The following is a 14,117-nucleotide window of genomic DNA, read 5'->3' on the forward strand; positions in this document are numbered from 1 at the left end:
TAGGCTTCTGTGTATCACTTAGCGGGATCAATCCTGTGTGAGTAAATGGGGAGGACTTTAGGCTGGTTAGTTTTGCACCTTCTATAAGCAGTGAATTAATTTTTTAATTGAAGCATTAGGAGATGAGAAACAATTCTGCTGAATTTTTCTCTAAACTCTTTAGTCATAATTTTATTAGCCATAAGTACTGTATATGCGTTGTAACACAGCACAGTCACATTTTAAAAAGAGAATACGAAAGTTATTTTCATTTTTATTACAAAATGCAACATACACAAAAGGAAACACGTTAGATCAAAAACTAAAGTGGGGAGAAAAATCCTGTAGGTTGAAACTGATATATCTAAGAAATTTGTGGATTTTAAACTTAGAATTGGACAATTTATAAAAACCCATTTGTCCTCTGTTTTGTTTGTTCGTTTGGTTTTTTTTTTTAGAAAGCAAGGAACGTGCTATCATCTAAATCTGAAAGTGTGAGTTAGTGTTAAGTCTAGCTGTGTTAGCGTGGCGTATTCATATAGGCCCTGATCCTGAAAGGTGTTCCATGTGGGTGGACCTTTGCACCGGCAAAGAGTCCCATTGACATCAGTGGGGGTCCATGTGGATGCCATAAACCACCAAAATGGAACAATTTGCAGGATTGGTGCCTTAATGTAAGATTTGAGATCTTAGTCCCGTTATATGCAGCCAGTTGCAAGACTGGAACCATGAAATGGAAGGGTGAAAAGTGAAATCATTGGGTGAAGTCCACTGACTTCAAACAAAGTAGGAGCAGGCCCTAAATGATTTAATTTTCATTAGTGGGTGACTCAATCCTTCCCCCCCGCCGCTTTGACTTGTTAGATTTGTTGGGAGGATTGTTTATCACAGCTCATATATCTCAGTTTAAGCCCATTGGAGCAAGATAGTGGGTCCTGCAGTCATTGGTTAAAGCTGACTGCAAAGATGAAAATTGGTTTGTTTGTTGCGTTGTGTTTTCTTTGTTTGTGAAGATGGTTAAAGAAAGCCTGGAAGTTTTGAATTTATTTTATAATTTTGTTTTAAAAGGTTTTTGTGTTTGTTTATTTAATAGCAAATCGAGGCTTGTCTACTCTGCAATGCTATGAAGAAATAGTGAAATAGTAGAATATCAGTCTGAGCAACTGAGGGGTAAAGGGATTTCTAATTGGTCCATTCAGATCTTTGTGGATTTGTTAACCCTTTCGTTTAGTTCTATCCCCTAATAAGCATCTGGGCGAAAGGATATATTTATTAAAGCTTTAACACCATGCCTATTCATTAATGCGTGAGAGTGCTTCCAGTACACACCTGAGTCCTCCAACAAGCCTTTTGGCAAAACCAGGGAAGGTCAGACTCAGTAGTCCTAGTGCGTCTAATGTAAAGAACAAGCAAAGAAACAACTTAAAAAAAAAAAGTATTCCAGCTTTTCAGATCATAAAGAAACAAAAAGAGCACAATCCCAGGTTTTAAACTTTTCTTGGCAGCTCATCTTAATACTGCACTACCACAACAGAAGACCTCTCTGAAACTTCCGACGTTCCTTGCAAGCCCTGCCTTTTGGCTGCAGCATCAGAACAAGTATCTTTTTACTGCTGTTCCTTTACTGTGGGGAGCGTGACAAGGAGCAGCTTTGTAGTGCGTGTGTTAAAATAAGTTACCTGTGCCATCCTCATCCCCATCCCTATCTCCCCACACTGGCCTATTTGATAGATAGCTTTCTTCCTTTAATAAACCCTTCTTCATACCTAGGGGTAATAAGAGGTTCAGAAGGAACCTGGAAAATTTAACTAAACAAAACATGAGCGGTTTTTCAGTTCTCTAATTGTGCTGTGATGATCCCACAAATTACTTGAAATATCTAATTGTGCTTGGTTTTAAATAAAACCCCCTCTCATTGAGATTGAAATTGGGGGTGGAAAATATTCTTTGAGGGCCTGTCATTGCCTTAACTCCTTTGGCATCTGGTCCTCAGAGTGTTGGGTGCACCAAGGAGTTGGGAGCACTGTGGATTCATGAGATTGAGCCCTTGCTTAGCAGTAGCCAACGTTTCTCCTTACCCCTGGACTCTGAAACTACTATTACATTAAAACCTCCTTTGTTCAGAGTACTTTTCTGGTGAGACTCTATTTCCTGAAGAACATGACTCAATTCTAAAACTGCTTTTGCAAAATCAATGTAAAATCTTCAACAGCAAGCAAAATTTAATGCTCTCCAATTATTCTTGTCAATCACGAATACGCTGGCATAGGTACTACTTCACAAGCAAGGCATCTTTTCTTTTACACTGCAGATCAGGTTTCTGAATTTGTTATAGGAAAATTAGGTCATATGAGAGAGAATCAACCTCTCCTTCCACCTCCACTGAAGTTGATGCAGCATTTAATTAATGAACTTGGAGAATATTTAAATAAAGGCATCATGGTCCAGTTCTTTCAAAAAGCTCTTTATTTTGGATGATTCTGCACTGATTTTTACATTTTCTATATACGGTGGTACTTCTTACTGATAGCATGGCATGAGGACTTTTGGGCATTAATGGAAAATATACATACATTGTCCCTTTAACGTGTTCACCTGCTTGTTTTTTCACTCTATGGGAGTGTGAACATCATTTTCTTGAACTTTCTCTTCCATTTGATACCTTCTTTGTAGACACTGGAGATGTTCCAATGTAAAAGCCTAATCCTGCAAACCGGTGTATAATAGTACCTAATCATGCGAATATTCTCATTGAAGTCAAAGGAAGTACTCGCATATTTGTGCAAGAAAAAACTAAATCATGTGAGTACTCCCTTTGACTTCCGTGAGAATACTCACTGATTAAGCGAGTGATTAAGGAGCTTCTAAACCATTAGCGTATACAGCATACTCATGATTAACTGAATAGTATGGAGGACATAGATTTTATTTGGCTAACTGGAAGTTTGGATAGTTAAGAGGGCAGGAGCCATTCAGAAGCAGGGTGTCCTCCCCTGTAGCTGAGGGCTCATTGTCATCCTCTTCGCAGTCCTGGCTGGGGGTCTGTGCTCTGCCCCGCCAGGGTATCAGTCTTCTTTTCACTTTGTGCCTGCATGGATCTGGTGTCACTGGCCCTGCAGCAGCACAGGGAACTCTCTGCAGCTCTGCTGTCATGGCCCTCACTCTTGTGACAGCAGTGGTGTGGAGGTAATCAGGGCTGCCACTGGAGCCATTGAGCTGTAAGATGGCTTCCCCTGCAGCCAGGGCCTCATCCTCATAGTTCTGGCCTGGGGTCTCCGCTCTATTATCCGTACCGCTGCATTATCCGATTCCCTTTCTTGTCCCCCAGCACGTGATACATGAGATTGGATAATGGGGAGATTCGGATAATAGGGTTTTGGACAAACAGGAGTATGCTGTATTTAAATATTATATTAAAAATACCCGTCATGACAGAAGATTATTAATAATAGATTCACGTTACCTATGTGCTAGGTTTTTCCTTGTTTCTTCTCTGCTTTGGAACATTAGATAATGTGAATCTGTAGTTAATTTTTTTTTGTCATTACGGGTATTTTTAAAATGATTTTATACATTAATGCTTGAGAAGTTTTCATTAGGTCTTTCACTTAAAAAATATTTTATTAGATCTTGAATTACAAATTGTTTCTTTAGAAAGTTTTATTATTAACTCTTTACAACTTTAAATTCCTTGTCCCATTGGAATAATTGCACACTGAAATAGCAATGTTACTGAGGCTTGGTCTACACTACCAACTGATGTCAGTATAACTGCATTGCTCAGGGATGTGGATTTTCCTGAACGACATATCTATACTGACCCAACCAGCGCTGTGTTGACGGGAGGGCTTCTCCCATTGACACAGTTACCTCCGTTGGAGGGTTGGAGTACTTATGCCAGTCAGAGCAGCTCTCCTGTCGGCATAGGTAGTCTCTTCACTAAGAGCCGTAGCAGCTGTGCTACTGCAGGACTGTAAAGTCATAGCTACACTACAGACTTTACAGCACCACGGCTGTATCATTGCAGCTGTGCCACTGTAAGATTTCCCATGTAGCCACTCAATGCCAACGGGAGAGTGCTCTCCCACCAGCATAATTAAGCCACCCCCAACAAATGGTGGTAGCTATGTTGGCAGGAGAGCATCTCTTGCCGACATAGCGCTGTCCACACTGGCTCTTTTGTCTGTGAAATTTGTCGGTCAGGGGGATGTTTTTTTCACACCCTGACCAACAAAAGTTTTACTAACAAAAGTGCTAGTGTAGACAAAGCCTAAGTGTAAACAAGCCCTTATTGAGCAAGATGCTAGCAATGCTCAAATCTTCTGAAATAGGCTGAGATCTTTATCTTCCCTTGTGCTTTACAAACACCGATTTATCCTTACATCACCCTTATATCACCTACAATACTTCATCCTGCAACTTGTTCATATTAAGATGTCGTGTGATGGTTTAAGAATGCTTGTAGTTAGCAACAAAACATTCATTGTTCCAGTTTTTTCTCTTCAGTTTTCCTTTTCCTCCTCATGTTCCCATGACAACTGTTCCCATTATGTAATGAAGAACAGGCATTGAGAATGCCTAAATGTGTTCTAGAGAATCCTGCACTGTGACAGCAGTCATTATTATTAAATGTGCAGTTTGAAGCTTTCTTGCAAACATGTAGAAGCAAATTGTGCCATAGAAAAGGAAATGGAGGGTTGGACTGATTGGCCTTGCAACTTTGAAATCTGAAATACTGCACTGCTGCTATGCTGTGTCAGAGATCCCTGCTTTTCCCCCATCAAGCCATAGACTATAAGTTATATCAAAATATGGTGGTGTGGAAAAATGTTTAATAACATCTAGATTGAGCCCCCCAAAATAATTTTATTTATAACTCCAAATACCCTTGAATCTTCACTTTGCAATGTGAAAGAGCTAAGACATTAATCCACTGTTTCATTCTCTAATTTTTCTTCTGGCATGAGGTATTCAGTTTCAGTAGATCTTTCTTTCTCTGGCTTTAAACACACACATTATTTTATTCTCCTGCAATAGTAGCTCCCAGCTATGTTATGGATGATTTTAAGATATGTTGCAAATTTGCTGCAATACTTCATAAACTGAAAAAAAAAAATAGCTGTGGTAATTAGATGGTAAATGTTGGGTATTTTTATCCCTTTGTCTAAGGAAACTTTGTTCTCCCAGAGCCACATCTGGCTCAGAAAAGTGAGTAAGCATTTGATAAGGGAAGCAGCGGAGCTCATGGAAAGTTTAAATGTCAGTCGTTTAAAATGAAATAGGGACTTTTTAAAAAAAAATGAGGATATGACACTGTTCTAAAAATAAATTTTCTGGAAAATTCCCTTTTTCTAAAAGCATTATGATTCCATATCTGGCAGTATTTCAAACATGACACATGGTCCAATAAAATATGGCACTTGAATAGACCACGTAATGAGAATAAAACAGCAGATACAAAGTCAAATGACAACTGAAATATTGTACTTAGCATTAAACTACAAATAGTGTTTCTATTTCTATGATAAGTATTAGACATCATAGCATTCCTAAAATTGAGTGGATGGACATATTAAAACACTTGGAAGATAATTCTGAAAACCAGGCCCTGTACCTTTTAGTAAGGTAACAAGGTGAGGTAGTAGAAGTACCATATACTTCGTAGGGTATATGACTAATCTATAAGTAATGGTATTTCCCAGAGTTGGAGAGAATACCACAGTGAGGTAAGTTTGGGAATTGGTGGGAGGCAAGAGGAGAGACTTTTCCATCTACTATACTGAGGACTAGAGCTGGGCAGGAAATGACTTTTCCCTCTCATGAAAATATTCAAGTATTCAAAGTTTTATCAAAGCCAGTAAGGTCCCACAAAATTTTGGTTTCAACCAATCAGCATTTTCCAACAATAAACTATTGTAATGAAAAATTCCTGGCTAACTCTAAACCTTATGTCCTGCTGCCTTCCCACCAGCTTCCTTCTCTTCTTATTTTTCCCAGGCAGATCTCCACCAGCCAAATTGAAAACTTATTTTACAATGAGTCTGTGAATACTTAAGACTACTAAGACCTAAAGTAAATGTGTACAAAAAGGAAAAATTTGCATGTGATACTTCAAATATAATTTTTTTAAGAAGGTTGTACATGAACCAGAGGGAGCCACTGATCTACAGTATTTCAGCACTGCATGAATGCTTAGTTGCTGAAAACTCTAATAGTGCTGTAAGAAAAGAAAATATTATTTGTAATGTTTCCTGTATAACTTGTGCATATATTTTAACCCATTTATCAAATTAACACGTTTCCTGTGAACTCATCTGCTAATACATTTTAAAATGCAAATAATCAGTTAACAAAATAATTAGTTTTCAGTTAAGATGTGGCACCTGTTTTGCATAGAATGCTATGAAAAAACAAAGTTAGCATGGATGCAATTCTTTTTAAAGGTAACCTTAGTGTGATTTTTTTTTTTTTTTAATGTTTATCATAGAAATGGAGGGCTGGACAGGACCTTAAGGAGTCATCTAGTCCAACTCCCTGTGCTGTCTCAGGGTTAAGTATACCTAGATCATCCCTTATAGATGTTTGTCTAACCTGTTCTTATGTAACATGTTTGAACAGCTGTGCAAAATGTGTGGTTGGACTTCAAATGTTAGTGATGGTATTAATACATTGAAACCATCTGATTGCAAAACATGTCCTTCCAGTTCCAGACTGTTTTACTAATGTCACATTAAATTGCAGTTATTTCTGAATTGAAGTAAATGAGAAGTCGCAGCGTTAAACTTTTATTTCTTTTCATAGCTATGTTGATCATACATAAATATCGATAAATGTTTCTGATCTTGTTGGCATGTTGTGACTGTTCCTTGTTTGTTTGTGTTTTTTTTTGCAGCCGTCAGATGCTTTGATATTGGGAAAGATAAAAAATGTTGACTGTGTGCTTCTAGCAAGGTAAAGAGCTCTTCAAAGGATGTTTGTGTTACTCATGTCTTAAAGAGATTTGCCTTACCAGTTTCCTTTTTCTGTCTGTGTCAGATGGACTAACTGCTTGTTATGACACAAAGTTAGGTCTGATCCTGCAAATGGCAAAACTTCCATTGACTTCAGCTGGGGAAGAATCAGGAGCTTGAAGCTGGTCTATATGACATAATTTTGACCTTTACAGACCAGGTCAGGCACCTGGAACACTTGTAAAACGCTCTGTGTCCATTCACAAACCCTAGCTCCATTTCAGTCTCCACTAGTTCAGCAGAACGTTCTTTTATTGCTGAGAGTTTATGGATTAGGTTCAGCAATCCTGATTCAACTAGTCCTTCCAGGCATCGTTGATCCTACAATGATCCAATCCACCTTTCAGTGACAATTATAAGCACTGTGCTCATTCAGATATAAAATGAAAGCAGATGCAGAAGAAGAATCTGCTTTAAGGTGTTATCCAGAAGAGATAAAATACAGTAAAAATGTCCTGTGCCTTTCACTTTAGCAAAAATTTTATACCCCTGTGTTCAGACACTTGTAGCTTTTTCCAAATCATTTTTGGGGTCCTTTGTATGGCTAGAGAGAGGTCCAACAGTGAATATTTTGGGGGGGTGGAAATTTGAGGACATTTTATCCAGCCATGTTTGAGTTTAGTAAGGACCTTTCCAATTTAAAAAAAAAATCTAACTACACCTAGTTATGTTGGCAACAAATATGAGTGAAGGTTGAAACTTTGTTTGTAAATGGTTCTTAAGGAGTTGTGCTATTCCTACTTTTTGTGGGACATGTGGTTGTTTTTTCGATGTTGGAAGGGATTGAAAAATCACTTCTGTGCATGGTTAATGAGCATCTAAAGAGTTCCTGTAACTGCACTACATGAAGCATTTCCCCCTGCAATGTATGATGTTGTGCAGAGGATGTTTGGGGTACTGCACATGTTCCGCCCTGTCTGACAAGGAAAGGTGCAGCTGCTGGAGAAATTTGCTTGAAGGGAAATGTAAATGTATCATTGTGGTTTCATCCCACACACCAGCAAAATCATCCCATGTAATCCCTGCACATAAAAAATAAAAGAATAAAGAATACCTAGCCTTAAAGATGACTTGTGAGAGGGGGGGAGGAAGAAGGGGCTTGTTCCTTTATTAATATTCCTTCCTCCCCCCCCAAAAAAAAAATTAGGCAAACTTCTTTTCTGTTTCCTTTTTAAGTTAGAAATCTAGGTATTGTCTACTCTGAAAGACACTCTGGCAGCTGTAGAACTGTTGCAATTCTGACATCACAAGGAACTGAAGGTTAAGCAATTACGAGAGCGAAGGATTTTTAGCCAGACAATTAAAAAACTTCTGTTTGGGGATGTTTATTGTTAACACCTATTTAGCTCCAGTGACTGCTTGATTGAAAAGATGACTTTATTAAGTGATAGGCAGGGATGCTGAAACTTGAGTTATAGAGTGAGAGCTCACAGTATATATTTTTGAGATCTCCAAGAGATCCTCTAGCAAAACTAGAGAAAATTTGATTTTTGCATTCCAGATACAGCTAAGGGGTTTTTTTTTGTTTGTTTTTTTAAAAAGGAAGAAATCCCTTATATTTTCTTGTGCTCCTATCTTCTTTTCTATTGTGGTCTTTTCCTCTACTTAAGTCACTGCCATGTGGGCAGTAATATGCCCCTTTTTTGCACTTTATTGATATATTTTACAGTTTCTCTCTCAGAGGCAGATATTGTTTGGGTGCTGTTTGGCTTACTCTGGTCTTATCACCTCTCATAGGGTTTAAGTAGTAAAATGTGGGATTTTGGAGTGGTTGCCATCCTCATAGTGCAGTATGTAGCTCTCTGCTAAGTAAAAACTTTTTTTTTTTTGTCTTCTCCCTTTCATTTTATATACAGAATCGAGTTTTTGTAATTGTTGAGGGTGGATATAGGATACCTGTTAATATGTCACTGTTTAAGTATGAAGGGTGAATTCTGCATTTGCCTTAGTTTGCCATTTTATTTTCTTCTCTCCAAGCTACTTTGTAGCTGTGTGCAGTTGCTGAATTGGTTATTGCATCTGGTTGGATCTCTCCCATCTTTATTTCTTTGGGTGCTTTTTGTCTTCTGCTGTTTCCGTTGGTCTTTTTCCCTTTGGATTCTTTTCATAGCCTAAAATATCTAGTTTATTAAAGATGAGGTCTTGGAATATTTTCCAATAAAAAGAGAAAAGGTCCTATTACATAAACATAGAACACAGAAAGACACTTGAATTAACAAAATAAAAACAAAACAAAAAAACCCCAAATCAGTGAATTGGGTGAGGGCAGTCACTGCAGTTCTTTCAGTGCTGAAGACATTTGAGGTTTGCATATTAATTAACATGGGCCTTCATGTGATTATTGATATGCTTGGTTATTTTGATTAAAATAAGTTATATGCCCACCTCTGGTAAATCCTGCATTATGTCCAAGGATTTAGCCATTCAAGTCCCGTTAATATTAGTTGGGTTTATGTGGCTACCTCCCCTAGAACCCATATGTTACTTTGAAATATAATACTGTCAAACTGATGGCCTGTTTGTATTACTAGTTTGGGAATACTTGGATCCTTTCTTTGCACCCATGTTCATGTAACTATTTTTTTTCCCCTGTAATCTATGCCTTAATGTGTTATACTCCTTTCCTCCTCCCTCTGTTAACCTGATTTTTATAGGGCTGACTTCTTATAGGCTCGCCAATGATCTGACCAGAAGATACTTAGGTTCTTGTCCCAAAATCAGGCTACAGAATTAGAGAATGTTGATCGTTCAGTACTTTGTGCAGACCCTTGGGGCGTGTGGTAAGGACTTTCACACTGAGGACAAAGCCAGGTTTTAGAGATCTTTATTATTAAAGCTGCAAACCACAGAGATGTAATACAATTCTATAGAACTTTGTGGTAACATCCCTTTACAAAAGCTACTTAATCCAGCATACTCTCACCCTTCCGAGGGGACTTGATAGTAGGAAACAAAGGACCAGTCTCATCTCTGGCATGCCAAAATGGGTTTGATAGTCCAGGTTCCTCAGCCCCAAGATGGTAGAAATTAGGGTCAATTGTGGACTAATTATGCTATGTTGCTAAACAGGAAAAGCTTTTTAAAAAAAAAAAAAAAAGACTCCCTCCACATGGAGGGTTGCCCTCTTATGGGGTCTTGGTACTATCCAGAATATTCATGTCGTTGCCCAACCATCCATGCACCAATCTTATTTCCTCACCCAAATAAATCTTAGGGTTCACGTTCTCTATTGGCTGACATACTCTTACATATTAATAAGATAGCCATACATATTAATATTGATTATCTGATCCTTGAAACCGTTACATTTGGACTGAACTGTTACTTCCATGTTCCTTGTGGTGTACTTTGTGCTTACTGGTATGTTCCAGAATCTGGGTGAACACATTCAGGTCTCCATTCAGTTCACCAAAGTTAAAGGGGTAACTGGTAGGCCATTTTTCTATGCCAAAAGTTACAAACACTTATGCTAACTTACTTCAGCTAGTCATACAGGATACAGATCTGTAGGTTCCTTGCGTTACAGACACATATAATGAAGTAATATGTACTGGAATTATTCAGTACAAAAATATAAACCAAATAATATAATATAATCAAACTAATAAAAAATAAACAGATCAGATAATACAGAAAGCTTGTAGGGTAGCCGCATGAGCTACACCTCACCCAGCAAGAAAATTGTACTCTGAGATGCAGTCATGCAAACTGGAACTTTTCGTATGTCTCATCATGCTTCTGTGTTCATCTTTGTAACTACTCTCTAGGTTTCCCAAGGACCAAAACAAAAAAACTGAGTAGCCTTATCCTGATATTGGGCATACAACATATTTTTTTTGTTCTGCCTCGTTAGACAATGGGTGTGAAATACGACTCCCTCATATACCTCAGTTGATGCAGAACTTGATTGTCAGACTGACATAGACAGCAGTGTTCAGTATCCTTTTTAACATAGTGTGTTTGATCGTCATGTGGTGGTCTAAAAATTACCATTCAGAAGCGGCTGGGTAAGCCGTATTTGATGCTGGTTATCAAACCTGAATGTAAGATTTAGTGTAGACCTAGCCCAAGTGGCAATATTGCATCCTCTTCCAAAGAAAGAGGGAAAGACTGAAAATCATACATCTTCCCCACCATGATTTGAAAAGATGGGGTTGGAGTAAATACCATGTTAGTGTTTTTTTCGTTTGACACAGATAGGGTGTTAAATCTTTTTTTCACCCCTTTAACTTTTTTATCTTCTACAGACACTGAGAGAGCTGTGGATGGAAGGGCAAGCTAGAAACTCTTCTGCCCACTTTATCATCAGACATTGCTGGTTTTGTTCTGAGTACAGAATCCTATCTTTACTATTTATCTTTATTTATAATAGTGAAGATGCAAGAGGTGAAAGAACCCAGCTTGACTTTCAGATCCCAGATGGAAGTCATAGCACAGTGACAGAAAAATAACCTTTATGTTTATAAAATTAAGCACATCTTGTGTTGGAGAGGGATGAAAGAGCGAATACAAGTGTTAGAGTCACTCTTCTGGTTATAATAGCACTGGCATGTCATGCTAAAAGTAACAACGGAATGGAAGCAAGTGAATGGAACCTACAGACCGAATTTTTGTGTGGGTCCTTGTGCACAAGTAAATCCTATAAATGGATTATAGTACATGGGAAGTTCAGTATTGTCAATCCCAAGTATTCAGAAATCATAAGATTTTAAAAAATAATACATTTTGGATATTTTTTATTTATCTTCTGGGATTTCTTAACATTAGGGTGCAATCAGGTCATGTTTTCAAGCTTTTCTCTACGCTCATGAGAGCTAGAAACTTACTCTTTTTTAAAAGTGAAACCTGTACTTCTCACATATTCTCATGACTCCAGGAGCTGGTACTTTAAGAAATACACAAAATATCCCAAGACTCTGATAAAATCCTCAGATTTGGCAACAGTGCAAGTTATTGAAGAGCTCAGTTCCATTTGGAGCTTTGCTAGGCAACTTAAATTTCCAAAACTCCTGGTTGGGTGGGTGGGTGGTTGTTTTCTTTGTTTAATTTAATTGTATTCATCTCACTCCCCATTCCTATCTTTGCAGGCACGGGAGACATCATACTATTATGCCAACAAATGTCAACTTCCGTGCCAACATCTGGGCATTGAAGGAAGAGGGTTGTACTCATGTTTTAGTAACTACCGCCTGTGGATCATTAAGAGAAGAAATACAGCCTGGAGATATTGTTATGATCGACCAGTTCATTGACAGGTAAAGGAGCAACATAATGTGTATTGTAAAAAGCAAATGTGATTGGATGGCTTTGCTTAGCTTAGATTGCAAGTTTGTTAGGGCAGGAATAGTCTTTTTGTGGTGTGTTTGTACAGCTCCTGGCACAGTGGAGTCCTGGTCCATGACTGGGGCTACTTGGTGCTCTGATAATACAAATAATAATATTAATAATAAAAATAAAAACTTAAGGCTCCTTGGAGTGAAGTGGCAGTCTCCAGTACTGGAGCCAAAAAGGGAAAATCTTATGAGATGGGGAAAGGCTTTTGACTTCATTTCATGAAGGAAGTACTCTTGATGATTTTATTATTTGTATTATAGGAGCATTTAGAGGACCCAACAAAACCACTGTGCTAGGTGCTGTACAAGCACATAGTAGAGGCTGTCCGTGCCTCAAAAGTCTTATTGTGTAACAGACAAGAGAGAGAAATGGTTAGAAGCAAGAGAGGATTATTATGCCCATTTTACAGATGGAGAACTGAGGCACAAAAATACAAAGTGAATTGACCAAGTGGGGATTGGGCACGTAACTAGGATTATTGTATTCAAATATCAGCCTTTGCAAAAGAAGAGTTTTATTAAAGGCATTAAACAACCTATACTTTTATTTCAAATGCTGGTGAAGTTTTGCCTTAGATGGTTGTACTGTGTGCACTAGAAGAAATCATGAAGCTAAGCTTTCTTGGCTGTGTAAATCTAGATAGGGACAAGACCCCGTAGAAAACAGGAAAAAAATAAGTTTATTGAATCTGAACTGCACTGCACTGATCAACAGTGAAGATCTAAATAACTAGCAATCATTGTGAAGGCTCACTTCCCGTATCAGATGCGTGGGTTGCAACAACATGCATTTGTAAACACGAACTACTGTGTTCATGCATACAGAAGCAGTAGCTATATAGGAATGTGAAGCACACATTTGACATGGAAATCTGGCACTTGTTGCTACCAAATGAAACCACAGCTCTATTCTTCTTCCTCTCCAGGGTGTTTAGAAGCATAAACCCAAACATAACGTACTAATGAGTAACTTGTGTTTGTCAATAGCCTTTTTTTTCTTTTCTGGCTCTTTTTAGTTTTTAACTACTCGACCTGTGGAAATGAACACGTAAGCAGCCAATGACATAAACTTCGTTAGTTTATTGTACTGGTTTCATGAATTACTAGATGAGACATGTCTGTTGTATGAAAGGAGACTTTAAACGTTTACCCTTCAGCTCTCAACCTGTCAGTGCCCAACTATGTGACACTGGCTTTCAGAGTATCTGCCCAAAATCAGGGAAAACACAATCTTACTTAAGGGGAGGAAGCATGATATTTACAACAATAAACGGTAGAGCTGCACCAGGACTGTGGGCTGCCAGGGTAACCTCTGCTCTGTTATGAGTTGTGGCTTACTTAAAAAGCACTGTTGTGAAACCTTTATTTATTTTCATTTCGTAACCTAAAGCCTCCAACTTTGTACTCTATTGCGTCATATAAAGCTAAAGTCTGCTGCCTGCCTGAGAGTGTCTATACTGTAGTCACACCCTGTGATTGCAGCTTGTGTAGACATACCCCCAAAAAGCTTTGATCTAACTAGTTTGGTTACCAGTATTGGTGAAGCTGTGGCATCACACACTTCATCACGGGCTGTACGAGCCAGCCCAGAACCCTAGGTAATTACTTGAGTGTTTAGCACGTGCTGCAGTCCATGCTGCTGCATCTTCACTGCTATTTTTAGCCATACGAGTTAGATGAAAGCTAGCTCAGGCATGTCTACATGAGCTGCAGTCACACCCTTTGTAAATAATAGAGGATCTTCAAGACAATGGTCAGGGTGGTGTTTTGATCACTGTGGGTGAATATAGGCAAG

General features: G+C 38.4%; 1 protein-coding gene across 1 annotated transcript in view; it reads left to right on the forward strand.

Moving 5' to 3' along the window:
* Positions 1 to 14,117, forward strand: part of MTAP (methylthioadenosine phosphorylase) — a 57,111-nt gene that overhangs the window by 12,694 nt on the left and 30,300 nt on the right. Inside the window, exons 3-4 of the mRNA XM_067553152.1 lie at positions 6,872 to 6,930; positions 12,077 to 12,244. Of these exons, the coding sequence (XP_067409253.1) occupies positions 6,872 to 6,930; positions 12,077 to 12,244 (227 nt within the window). The remainder of the gene's footprint in view (positions 1 to 6,871; positions 6,931 to 12,076; positions 12,245 to 14,117) is intronic.

This window comes from Emydura macquarii, unplaced genomic scaffold (assembly GCF_026122565.2).
Source record: "Emydura macquarii macquarii isolate MOO-44397 ecotype Brisbane River unplaced genomic scaffold, CSIRO-AGI_Emac_v2 contig_1451, whole genome shotgun sequence".
NCBI lineage: Eukaryota > Metazoa > Chordata > Testudines > Chelidae > Emydura > Emydura macquarii.